This window comes from Anopheles funestus, unplaced genomic scaffold (assembly GCF_943734845.2).
Source record: "Anopheles funestus unplaced genomic scaffold, idAnoFuneDA-416_04 scaffold_52_ctg1, whole genome shotgun sequence".
In the NCBI taxonomy this organism is placed as follows: Eukaryota; Metazoa; Arthropoda; class Insecta; order Diptera; family Culicidae; genus Anopheles; species Anopheles funestus.
The window spans coordinates 123,435-136,513 of NW_026045341.1; the positions used below are offsets into that span (position 1 = coordinate 123,435).

The 13,079-nt window shown below is 45.7% G+C and overlaps 1 protein-coding gene and 1 long non-coding RNA gene across 2 annotated transcripts; one reads left to right on the forward strand and one right to left on the reverse strand.

The window, feature by feature from the left end:
• Positions 1-3,864: 3,864 nt before the first annotated feature.
• Positions 3,865-9,319, forward strand: LOC125774392 (uncharacterized). Its single transcript, XM_049444621.1, has 3 exons — positions 3,865-3,954; positions 5,131-8,176; positions 9,312-9,319. Exons 2-3 carry the CDS (start codon positions 6,532-6,534, stop codon positions 9,317-9,319), a joined length of 1,653 nt encoding a protein of 550 aa, XP_049300578.1. The 5' UTR covers positions 3,865-3,954; positions 5,131-6,531.
• Positions 9,320-11,706: 2,387 nt separating this feature from the next.
• Positions 11,707-12,417, reverse strand: LOC125774395 (uncharacterized). The gene is made up of 2 exons (XR_007420875.1): positions 12,315-12,417; positions 11,707-12,225 (listed from the first exon to the last, which is right to left on the reverse strand). It is a non-coding gene; the product is annotated as an uncharacterized LOC125774395 (long non-coding RNA).
• Between the last annotated feature and the right edge of the window lie 662 nt (positions 12,418-13,079).

Genomic DNA, 13,079 nt, shown 5'->3' on the forward strand with positions numbered 1-13,079 from the left:
GCTAAGGTGTCTTGGCTAAGGTGTCTTGGCTAAGGTGTCTTGGCTAAGGTATCTTGGCTAATGTGTCTTGGCTAAGGTGTCTCGGCTAATGTTTCTTAGCTTAGGTGTCTTGGCTAATGTGTCTTGGCTAAGGTGTCTTGGCTAAGGTGTCTTGGCTAAGGTGTCTTGGCTAAGGTATCTTGGCTAATGTGTCTCGGCTAATGTGTCTTGGCTAATGTGTCTTGGCTAAGGTGTCTTGGCTAAGGTGTCTTGGCTTAGGTGTCTTGGCTAATGTGTCTTGGCTAATGTGTCTTGGCTAATATGTCTTGGCTAATGTGTCTTGGCTAATGTGTCTTGGCTAATGTGTCTTGGCTAATGTGTCTTGGCTAATGTGTCTCGGCTAATGTGTCTTGGCTAATGTGTCTTGGCTAAGGTGTCTTGGCTAAGGTGTCTTGGCTAATGTGTCTTGGCTAATGTGTCTTAGCTTAGGTGTCTTGGCTTAGGTGTCTTGGCTAATGTGTCTTGGCTAAGGTGTCTTGGCTAATGTGTCTTGGCTAATGTGTCTTAGCTTAGGTGTCTTGGCTAAGGTGTCTTGGCTAATATGTCTTGGCTAATGTGTCTTGGCTAATGTGTCTCGGCTAATGTGTCTTGGCTAATATGTCTTGGCTAATGTGTCTTGGCTAATGTGTCTTGGCTAATGTGTCTTGGCTAATGTGTCTCGGCTAATGTGTCTTGGCTAATGTGTCTTGGCTAAGGTGTCTTGGCTAAGGTGTCTTGGCTTAGGTGTCTTGGCTAATGTGTCTTGGCTAATGTGTCTTGGCTAATATGTCTTGGCTAATGTGTCTTGGCTAATGTGTCTTGGCTAATGTGTCTTGGCTAATGTGTCTTGGCTAATGTGTCTCGGCTAATGTGTCTTGGCTAATGTGTCTTGGCTAAGGTGTCTTGGCTAAGGTGTCTTGGCTTAGGTGTCTTGGCTAATGTGTCTTGGCTAAGGTGTCTTGGCTAAGGTGTCTTGGCTAATGTGTCTTGGCTAATGTGTCTTAGCTTAGGTGTCTTGGCTAAGGTGTCTTGGCTAATATGTCTTGGCTAATGTGTCTTGGCTAAGGTGTCTTAGCTAAGGTGTCTTGGCTAAGGTGTCTTGGCTAAGGTGTCTTGGCTAATGTGTCTTGGCTAATGTGTCTTGGCTAAGGTGTCTTGGCTAATGTGTCTTGACTAATGTGTCTTGGCTAATGTGTCTTGGCTAAGGTGTCTTGGCTAAGGTGTCTTGGCTAAGGTGTCTTGGCTAATGTGTCTTGGCTAATGTGTCTTGGCTAAGGTGTCTTGGCTAAGGTGTCTTTGCTAATGTGTCTTGGCTAAGGTGTCTTGGCTAAGGTGTCTTAGCTAAGGAGTCTTGGCTAAGGTGTCTCGGCTAATGTGTCTTGGCTAATATGTCTTGGCTAATGTGTCTTGGCTAAGGTGTCTTGGCTAAGGTGTCTTGGCTAAGGTGTCTTGGCTAAGGTATCTTGGCTAATGTGTCTTGGCTAAGGTGTCTCGGCTAATGTTTCTTGGCTAAGGTGTCTTGGCTAATGTGTCTTGGCTAAGGTGTCTTGGCTAATGTGTCTTGGCTAATGTGGCTTGGCTAATGTGTCTTGGCTAATGTGTCTTGGCTAAGGTGTCTTGGCTAATGTGTCTTGGCTAAGGTGTCTTGGCTAATGTGTCTTGCCTAACGTGTCTTGGCTAAGGTGTCTTGGCTAAGGTGTCTTGGCGAATGTGTCTTGGCTAATGTGTCTTGGCTAATGTGTCTTGGCTAATGTGTCTTGGCTAAGGTGTCTTGGCTAATGTGTCTTGGCTAAGGTGTCTCGGCAAATGTGTCTTGGCTAATGTGTCTTGGCTAATGTGTCTTGGGTAATGTCTCTCGGCTAATGTGTCTTGACTAATGTGTCTTGGCTAAGGTGTCTTGGCTAAGGTGTCTTAGCTAATGTGTCTTGGCTAAGGTGTCTTGGTTTAGGTGTCTTGGCTAAGGTGTCTTGGCTAATGTGTCTTGGCTAATGTGTCTTGGCTATTGTGTCTCGGCAAATGTGTCTTGGCTAATGTGTCTTGACTAATGTGTCTTGGCTAATGTGTCTTGACTAATGTGTCTTGGCTAATGTGTCTTGGCTAATGTGTCTTGGCTAAGGTGTCTTGGCTAATGTGTCTTGGCTAATGTGTCTTGGCTAAGATGTCTTGGCTAAGGTGTCTCGGCTAATGTGTCTTGGCTAAGGTGTCTTGGCTAAGGTGTCTTAGCTAATGTGTCTTGGCTAAGGTGTCTTGGCTAAGGTGTCTTGGCTAATGTGTCTTGGCTAATGTGTCTTGGCTAATGTGTCTTGGCTAATGTGTCTTGGCTTATGTGTCTCGGCTAATGTGTCTTGGCTAAGGTGTCTTGGCTAAGGTGTCTTGGCTTAGGTGTCTTGGCTAAGGTGTCTTGGCTAATGTGTCTTGGCTAAGGTATCATGGCTAAGGTGTCTTGGCTAAGGTGTCTTGGCTAATGTGTCTTGGCTAATGTGTCTTGGCTAATGTGTCTTGACTAATGTGTCTTGGCTAATGTGTCTTGGCTAAGGTGTCTTGGCTAAGGTGTCTTGGCTTAGGTGTCTTGGCTAAGGTGTCTTGGCTAATGTGTCTTGGCTAAGGTATCATGGCTAAGGTGTCTTGGCTAAGGTGTCTTGGCTAATGTGTCTTGGCTAATGTGTCTTGGCTAAGGTGTCTCGGCTAATGTGTCTTGGCTAAGGTGTCTTGGCTAATGTGTCTTGGCTAATGTGTCTTGGCTAATGTGTCTTGGCTAAGGTGTCTTGGCTAATGTGTCTTGGCTAAGGTGTCTTGGTTTAGGTGTCTTGGGTAATGTCTCTCGGCTAATGTGTCTTGACTAATGTGTCTTGGCTAATGTGTCTTGGCTAAGGTGTCTTGGCTAAGGTGTCTTGGCTTAGGTGTCTTGGCTAAGGTGTCTTGGCTAATGTGTCTTGGCTAAGGTATCATGGCTAAGGTGTCTTGGCTAAGGTGTCTTGGCTAATGTGTCTTGGCTAATGTGTCTTGGCTAAGGTGTCTCGGCTAATGTGTCTTGGCTAAGGTGTCTTGGCTAATGTGTCTTGGCTAAGGTGTCTTGGCTAATGTGTCTTGGCTAATGTGTCTTGGCTAAGGTGTCTTGGCTAATGTGTCTTGGCTAAGGTGTCTTGGTTTAGGTGTCTTGGCTAAGGTGTCTTGGCTAATGTGTCTTGGCTAATGTGTCTTGGCTAAGGTGTCTTGGCTAATGTGTCTTGGCTAAGGTGTCTTGGCTAATCTGTCTTGGCTAAGGTGTCTTGGCTTATGTGTCTTGGCTATTGTGTCTTGGCTAAGGTGTCTTGGCTAAGGTGTCTTGGCTAAGGTGTCTTGGCTAAGGTGTCTTGGCTAAGGTGTCTTGGCTAATGTGTCTTGGCTAATGTGTTTTGGCTAAGGTGTCTTGGCTTATGTGTCTTGGCTAATGTGTCTTGGCTAATGTGTCTTGGCTAAGGTGTCTTGGCTAAGGTGTCTTGGCTAATGTGTCTCGGCTAATGTGTCTTGGCTAATGTGTCTTGGCTAATGTGTCTCGGCTAATGTGTCTTGGCTAAGGTGTCTTGGCTAATGTGTCTTGGCTAATGTGTCTTGGCTAATGTGTCTCGGCTAATGTGTCTTGGCTAATGTGTCTTGGCTAAGGTGTCTAGGCTAAGGTGTCTTGGCTAAGGTGTCTTGGCTAAGGTGTCTTGGCTAATGTGTCTCGGCTAAGGTGTCTTGGCTAAAGTGTCTTGGCTAATGTGTCTTGGCTTATGTATCTTGGCTAATGTGTCTTGGCGGAGGTGTCTTGGCTAAGGTGTCTAGGCTAATGTGTCTTGGCTAATGTGTCATGGCTAAGGTGTCTTGGCTAATGTGTCTCGGCTAATGTGTCTTGGCTAAGGTGTCTTGGCTAATGTGTCTTGGCTAATGTGTCTTGGCTTATGTATCTTGGCTAAGGTGTCTTGGCTAATGTGTCTTGGCTAATGTGTCTTGGCTAATGTGTCTTGGCTAAGGTGTCTTGGCTAAGGTGTCTTGGCTAATGTGTCTTGGCTAATGTGTCTTGGCTAATCTGTTTCGGCTAATGTGTCTTGGCTAAGGTGTCTTGGCTAAGGTGTCTTGGCTTAGGTGTCTTGGCTAATGTGTCTCGGCTAATGTGTCTTGGCTAATATGTCTTGGCTAATGTGTCTTGGCTAATGTGTCTAGCCTAAGGTGTCTTGGCTAATGTGTCTCGGCTAATGTTTCTCGGCTAATGTGTCTTGGCTATTGTGTCTTGGCTAAGGTGTCTCGGCTAATGTGTCTCGGCTAATGTGTCTTGGCTAAGGTGTCTTGGCTAAGGTGTCTTGGCTAATGTGTCTCGGCTAATGTGTCTTGGCTAAGGTGTCTTGGCTAATGTGTCTTGGCTAATGTGTCTTGGCTAATGTGTCTTCTCTAAGGTGTCTTGGCTAAGGTGTCTTGGCTAATGTGTCTTGGCTAAGGTGTCTTGGCTAATGTGTCTTGGCTAAGGTGTCTTGGCTTATGTGTCTTGGCTATTGTGTCTTGGCTAAGGTGTCTTGGCTAAGGTGTCTTGGCTAAGGTGTCTTGGCTAATGTGTCTTGGCTAATGTGTTTTGGCTAAGGTGTCTTGGCTTATGTGTCTTGGCTAATGTGTCTTGGCTAAGGTGTCTTGGCTAAGGTGTCTTGGCTAATGTGTCTCGGCTAATGTGTCTTGGCTAATGTGTCTTGGCTAATGTGTCTCGGCTAATGTGTCTTGGCTAAGGTGTCTTGGCTAATGTGTCTTGGCTAATGTGTCTTGGCTAATGTGTCTCGGCTAATGTGTCTTGGCTAATGTGTCTTGGCTAAGGTGTCTAGGCTAAGGTGTCTTGGCTAAGGTGTCTTGGCTAAGGTGTCTTGGCTAATGTGTCTCGGCTAAGGTGTCTTGGCTAAAGTGTCTTGGCTAATGTGTCTTGGCTTATGTATCTTGGCTAAGGTGTCTTGGCGGAGGTGTCTTGGCTAAGGTGTCTAGGCTAATGTGTCTTGGCTAATGTGTCATGGCTAAGGTGTCTTGGCTAATGTGTCTCGGCTAATGTGTCTTGGCTAAGGTGTCTTGGCTAATGTGTCTTGGCTAATGTGTCTTGGCTAATGTATCTTGGCTAAGGTGTCTTGGCTAATGTGTCTTGGCTAAGGTGTCTAGGCTAATGTGTCTTGGCTAATGTGTCATGGCTAAGGTGTCTTGGCTAATGTGTCTCGGCTAATGTGTCTTGGCTAAGGTGTCTTGGCTAATGTGTCTTGGCTAATGTGTCTTGGCTTATGTATCTTGGCTAAGGTGTCTTGGCTAATGTGTCTTGGCTAATGTGTCTTGGCTAAGGTGTCTTGGCTAAGGTGTCTTGGCTAAGGTGTCTTGGCTAATGTGTCTTGGCTAATGTGTCTTGGCTAATCTGTTTCGGCTAATGTGTCTTGGCTAAGGTGTCTTGGCTAAGGTGTCTTGGCTTAGGTGTCTTGGCTAATGTGTCTTGGCTAATGTGTCTTGGCTAATGTGTTCGTTCTGATCTGTCATTCTGATCGTTCGCTTGTGGCTATCTCACGCTCTGTTTTTTACCAGTATTTTTGTGTGCAAATCGTAACTTATCGTTATCTGTGCATATACATGGTCTGTGTTGTTTCCTGGTGATCATTCCTGTTATATCCCGAGAGATCCTCCTGTGAATCTGAAGCAGTTATTTGCGTTTGTTTATCGTTCCTGTTTGCTGTTAGTTGCATCTGCAGTTCGTCGCTATGGCCGCATCGTGTCCTTCGTGTCTGCAATCGGTAATGGGAGAAAGTGTTTACTTGTGTGCTGGTCTATGCAATAACACCTACCATCAAGCTTGTCTGGGGATCTCGGATGAAGTTTTGACTGAAATCCTGAAACCAGGATCACAATCATCGTGGTCCTGCGCGAGCTGTACCGCCCTACGAGGCTGCAAAGCCACGCTGCTGGAGGAGTTTACGGATATTCTGTCCAACTTTAAAACGGTGTTGTTGAATGAATTTGATCGTCGCTTATCAGAATCGTTTGCTGCAATTAAAAGCGACATTCAGACAACGGTCAACAAACGAGACGCTAATTCGCACACCATCACGCAGCCTGTATTGCAAAACGCTCACCTGTTGGATATGCAACCTACTCTCTGCAACACTTACACACCGCTCAGTACACGAAATAGTGACACTAGCACATCGAGGAATGCTCCGAAACGTAATGCGCCTAAACGTAGGCTTGTTGATTACACTCCACCGAAAACATCTTCTACCGACAGTGCCGCACCATTGCTTTTATGCACGGCTCCCATCTTAACACCGTCTCGTGCCTTACCAACGGTCCCACCAAAGGAACCGAAATTTTGGTTGTATTTGACCCGCATCGCAAAACGGTCACGGACGCTGATGTAAAAATAATGGTCGCTCACCAATTAGGCATCGATGACGTCACAGTAATAAAGCTGCTGCCACGGGATCGCGATATGAGCACACTCACCTTTATATCATTCAAGGTCGGGCTGTCGCTGGCGATCGAAATATGGATAACAGTCTTTGCTCTCGGGGCGGTGGAGTATTGATCGCATGCTCTGCTATTCTCACCACTTCTGAAGTTACGCATACTTTTCCATCGCTCGAGCTTACCTGGATTTGTATCAAGATGAACCATGTATCGGTGTTCATCGGTGTAATTTACATCCCGCCTGATCGTAGAAATAGTGAATCCATCCTGCATGCTCTACACGAGAGCGTAAGTGTAATTTTAGAGCGGATGAAACCCTCTGATTTGCTGCTGCTGCTGGGTGATTTTAACACCCCAAATCTCTGTTGGAGCGTATCGCCTACGGACACCAAATGCTACATTCCTGCTTCAACTTCCGGTAACGACTGGCTACTTACAGACGGTATGACCCTTAATGGACTGTCACAGATTTCGGGAGTGAAAAATGTGATCAACCGCCAACTCGATCTTATTTTTGCCAATCCTTTGGCCGCATCGTCCTGCTCTAATGTCTGGGAATCATCTACACCGCTGCTTAAACTGGACAAATACCATCCTGGACTGGAATTTACCTTGTCAATCCCATCGATCATACCGGCTCCAACCAGACACATTCATCGAAATCCTGACATGAACAGAATCAGACGTTTTAATTTTCGTAAACTTGACTACCCTACCTTCGTACGGATCGTAGCTAACTCGGACTTTAACTTCATCGAATCTGCTGCAACAATTGACGACGCCGTGACTCAACTGAACAATGTTATCCTTTCATCCTTTGCCTCTTGCTGTCCTTTTCAATACCCTCCCTCCAACCCGTTGTGGTCGAACAGGTGTCTTAGAGCTCTTAAAGCTGACAAGAAACGCTCGTTCCGGGCTCTAAGACGTACTCGTACATCCCATGCCATACAAGTCTATAAATACGCTTCGACTGCATACCGTATCTATAACAGGGCATGCTATAAATCATACCTGGCACGCCTTCAGTTTAGATTTTCCAGTGGCCCTCGATCATTCTGGCGTTATGTCAATGCTCGTCGCAAAACCAACGGCATCCCCTCCACTATTTCCCTGGGCAATGACGTGGCTGATACACCCCCTGGCTGCTGCGAACTGTTCGCTAGGCATTTTTCTGGCGTGTTCGTTGATCCATGCAGCAGTACAGTGTCTCTCTCGGAAAGCTTGTCCCTCACACCTAGCAACGTTTTTAGTTGTAACACAGTCGAACTAAATGTTGAAGTGGTTCTACAAGCCCTAACAAAACTTAAATTTTCTTTTGCACCAGGTCCAGATGGAATACCATCCTGTGTCCTAAAGAAATGTAGTGCCTTTTTTGCGCCAATTTTGCTTCGTCTGTTTTCAAGATCGTTTCGTGATGGTAGTTTTCCATCTATTTGGAAAACTTCCTGGATATGTCCTATCTTTAAAAAAGGAGATCGTTCAGTCGCGTCCAATTTTCGTGGTGTCGCAATCCTTTGTGCTATGTCTAAACTCTGTGAATCCATCGTCCAATCGTATATCCTTCCTATAGTGACTAAGTACATTTCTCCCCACCAGCATGGCTTTATGCCTAAACGTTCTACTTCGACAAATCTTATGTGTTTTGTGTCTTTTGTGATGTCCCATATCGTTCGTAAAAGTCAAGTAGACGTAATTTATACCGACTTTAAAGCAGCCTTCAATAGTTTGCCCCATGTTTTGCTCTTAGCAAAACTCGCGAAACTTGGATTTGGTAGTCCAATTTTAGCTTGGTTGGGATCCTTTCTCTCGAATAGATCCTATACAGTTAGATTGGACAACTCCTTTTCTTCGTCATTTGTGGGCTTGTCTGGTGTCCCTCAGGGAAGTGCACTTAGTCCTATCCTTTTCTCCCTTTTTATCAATGACTGCATCAATGTTCTCCCAATTGATGGACATCTCCTTTATGCTGACGATATAAAAATCTTTCTTCCCGTGTCCTCGTCCTACGATTGTCGATTTCTCCAGAGTTTTTTAAACAATTTCTCTCTGTGGTGTTTGCATAATGGACTGGTGCTCTGCCCACCTAAATGTTGCGTCATCTCTTTCGGGAGACCTGCTGCTGCCCGGCTGTCTTGGGACTATTACCTATGTGGTACCCAAATAAGCAGGGAATCCACTGTAAAAGATCTTGGGGTCTGGTTGGATGAGGGTCTCTCGTTCGCTACTCACACCAACCATGTGATCAATAAAGCGAACAGAGCATTAGGCCTCATTATGCGCATGTCTTCGGAAATTCGCGATCCTCTTTGTCTTAAGGCACTGTACTGTTGCTGGGTTCGATCCGTTCTTGATTATGCCTGCGTCGTGTGGACTCCAGCTGCAGGTACTGCTATGCAGAGACTAGAGAGAGCTCAGAGGCAATTTACGCGCTTCGCAGTACGTAGATTTCTTCACGGTTACTCCGTTCCTGTACCCTCCTATTCTCTCCGCTGCCGTTTGCTGGGTTTAATAGAAATTGAATCCCGCCATTGGCAAGCGCAGTCCTACTTCATTGCCTGCATCCTTTCCGGCGATTTCGATGTTCCTTCCCTTTTATCTTCCCTACCACTGTATGTTCCCTCTCGCAGACTTCGCGACAGGCCTCCCATCTTTATTCCAACCCGCCGTTCGGTTTTTGGCCAGAATGATCCCTGGTTAAGAGCATGCGCTGCTTTTAACAGAGACTATCACCTGTTCGATTTCAACGTTCCCATTTCCCACTTTCGCACTCGCCTCCTTAATAATTCCACTTTCCCCTTATAATCAATCTTGCTTCCTCTTACAACATCTTCCATATCCCTTTCTTCCTACTCCCCTAGCTTGTTAGAACCATTGTTAAACCCATGCGGCAGACAATTTGACGAATAAATAAATAAATAAATAAATAAATTAATAAATAATGTGTCTTGGCTAATGTGTCTTGGCTAAGGTGTCTTGGCTAAGGTGTCTTGGCTAAGGTGTCTTGGCTAAGGTGTCTTGGCTAATGTGTCTTGGCTAAGGTGTCTTGGCTAATGTGTCTTGGCTAATGTGTCTTGGCTAATGTGTCTTGTCTAATGTACCTTGGCTAATGTGTCTTGGCTAATGTGTCTTGGCTAATGTGTCTTGGCTAATGTGTCTTGGCTAATGTGTCTTGGCTAATGTGTCTTGGCTAATGTGTCTCGGCTAGTGTGTCTTGGCTAATGTGTCTTGGCTAATGTGTCTTGGCTAAGGTGTCTTGGCTAATGTGTCTTGGCTAAGGTGTCTTTGCTAATGTGTCTCGGCTAATGTGTCTTGGCTAATGTGTCTTGGCTAATGTGTCTTGGCTAATGTGTCTTGGCTAATGTGTCTTAGCTAATGTGTCTTGGCTAAGGTGTCTTGGCTAAGGTGTCTTGGCTAATGTGTCTTGGCTAATGTGTCTTGGCTAAGGTGTCTTCGCTAAGGTGTCTTGGCTAATGTGTCTCGGCTAATGTGTCTTGGCTAATGTGTCTTGGCTAAGATGTCTTGGCTAATGTGTCTTGGCTAATGTGTCTTGGCTAATGTGTCTTGGCTAATGTGTCTTGGCTAATGTGTCTTGGCTAAAGTGTCTTGGCTAAGGTGTCTTGGCTAATGTGTCTTGGCTGAGGTGTCTTGGCTAAGGAGTCTTATCTAATGTGTCTTGGCTAATGTGTCTTGGCTAATGTGTCTTGGCTAATGTGTCTTGGCTAATGTGTCTTGGCTAAAGTGTCTTGGCTAATGTGTCTTGGCTAATGTGTCTTGGCTAAGGTGTCTTGGCTAAGGTGTCTTGGCTAAGGTGTCTTGGCTAATGTGTCTTGGCTAAGGTGTCTTGGCTAATGTGTATTGGCTAATGTGTCTTGGCTAATGTGTCTTGGCTAATGTGTCTTGGCTAAGGTGTCTTGGCTAAGGTGTCTTGGCTTAGGTGTCTTGGCTAATGTGTCTCGGCTAATGTGTCTTGGCTAATATGTCTTGGCTAATGTGTCTTGGCTAATGTGTCTTGCCTAAGGTGTCTTGGCTAAGGTGTCTTGGCTAATGTGTCTCGGCTAATGTGTCTTGGCTAAGGTGTCTTGGCTAAGGTGTCTTGGCTAATGTGTCTCGGCTAATGTGTCTTGGCTAAGGTGTCTTGGCTAATGTGTCTTGGCTAATGTGTCTTGGCTAATGTGTCTTCTCTAAGGTGTCTTGGCTAAGGTGTCTTGGCTAATGTGTCTTGGCTAAGGTGTCTTGGCTAATGTGTCTTGGCTAAGGTGTCTTGGCTTATGTGTCTTGGCTATTGTGTCTTGGCTAAGGTGTCTTGGCTAAGGTGTCTTGGCTAAGGTGTCTTGGCTAATGTGTCTTGGCTAATGTGTCTTGGCTAAGGTGTCTTGGCTTATGTGTCTTGGCTAATGTGTCTTGGCTAAGGTGTCTTGGCTAAGGTGTCTTGGCTAATGTGTCTCGGCTAATGTGTCTTGGCTAATGTGTCTTGGCTAATGTGTCTCGGCTAATGTGTCTTGGCTAAGGTGTCTTGGCTAATGTGTCTTGGCTAATGTGTCTTGGCTAATGTGTCTCGGCTAATGTGTCTTGGCTAATGTGTCTTGGCTAAGGTGTCTAGGCTAAGGTGTCTTGGCTAAGGTGTCTTGGCTAAGGTGTCTTGGCTAATGTGTCTCGGCTAAGGTGTCTTGGCTAAAGTGTCTTGGCTAATGTGTCTTGGCTTATGTATCTTGGCTAAGGTGTCTTGGCGGAGGTGTCTTGGCTAAGGTGTCTAGGCTAATGTGTCTTGGCTAATGTGTCATGGCTAAGGTGTCTTGGCTAATGTGTCTCGGCTAATGTGTCTTGGCTAAGGTGTCTTGGCTAATGTGTCTTGGCTAATGTGTCTTGGCTTATGTATCTTGGCTAAGGTGTCTTGGCTAATGTGTCTTGGCTAAGGTGTCTAGGCTAATGTGTCTTGGCTAATGTGTCATGGCTAAGGTGTCTTGGCTAATGTGTCTCGGCTAATGTGTCTTGGCTAAGGTGTCTTGGCTAATGTGTCTTGGCTAATGTGTCTTGGCTTATGTATCTTGGCTAAGGTGTCTTGGCTAATGTGTCTTGGCTAATGTGTCTTGGCTAAGGTGTCTTGGCTAAGGTGTCTTGGCTAATGTGTCTTGGCTAATGTGTCTTGGCTAATCTGTTTCGGCTAATGTGTCTTGGCTAAGGTGTCTTGGCTAAGGTGTCTTGGCTTAGGTGTCTTGGCTAATGTGTCTTGGCTAATGTGTCTTGGCTAATGTGTTCGTTCTGATCTGTCATTCTGATCGTTCGCTTGTGGCTATCTCACGCTCTGTTTTTTACCAGTATTTTTGTGTGCAAATCGTAACTTATCGTTATCTGTGCATATACATGGTCTGTGTTGTTTCCTGGTGATCATTCCTGTTATATCCCGAGAGATCCTCCTGTGAATCTGAAGCAGTTATTTGCGTTTGTTTATCGTTCCTGTTTGCTGTTAGTTGCATCTGCAGTTCGTCGCTATGGCCGCATCGTGTCCTTCGTGTCTGCAATCGGTAATGGGAGAAAGTGTTTACTTGTGTGCTGGTCTATGCAATAACACCTACCATCAAGCTTGTCTGGGGATCTCGGATGAAGTTTTGACTGAAATCCTGAAACCAGGATCACAATCATCGTGGTCCTGCGCGAGCTGTACCGCCCTACGAGGCTGCAAAGCCACGCTGCTGGAGGAGTTTACGGATATTCTGTCCAACTTTAAAACGGTGTTGTTGAATGAATTTGATCGTCGCTTATCAGAATCGTTTGCTGCAATTAAAAGCGACATTCAGACAACGGTCAACAAATGAGACGCTAATTCGCACACCATCACGCAGCCTGTATTGCAAAACGCTCACCTGTTGGATATGCAACCTACTCTCTGCAACACTTACACACCGCTCAGTACACGAAATAGTGACACTAGCACATCGAGGAATGCTCCGAAACGTAATGCGCCTAAACGTAGGCTTGTTGATTACACTCCACCGAAAACATCTTCTACCGACAGTGCCGCACCATTGCTTTTATGCACGGCTCCCATCTTAACACCGTCTCGTGCCTTACCAACGGTCCCACCAAAGGAACCGAAATTTTGGTTGTATTTGACCCGCATCGCAAAACGGTCACGGACGCTGATGTAAAAATAATGGTCGCTCACCAATTAGGCATCGATGACGTCACAGTAATAAAGCTGCTGCCACGGGATCGCGATATGAGCACACTCACCTTTATATCATTCAAGGTCGGGCTGTCGCTGGCGATCGAAATATGGATAACAGTCTTTGCTCTCGGGGCGGTGGAGTATTGATCGCATGCTCTGCTATTCTCACCACTTCTGAAGTTACGCATACTTTTCCATCGCTCGAGCTTACCTGGATTTGTATCAAGATGAACCATGTATCGGTGTTCATCGGTGTAATTTACATCCCGCCTGATCGTAGAAATAGTGAATCCATCCTGCATGCTCTACACGAGAGCGTAAGTGTAATTTTAGAGCGGATGAAACCCTCTGATTTGCTGCTGCTGCTGGGTGATTTTAACACCCCAAATCTCTGTTGGAGCGTATCGCCTACGGACACCAAATGCTACATTCCTGCTTCAACTTCCGGTAACGACTGGCT

Coding starts and splice junctions, on each gene's coding strand:
- LOC125774392 (XM_049444621.1), top strand. CDS start 6,532: ATGGATAACAGTCTTTGCTCTCGGGGCGGTGGAGTATTGATCGCATGC.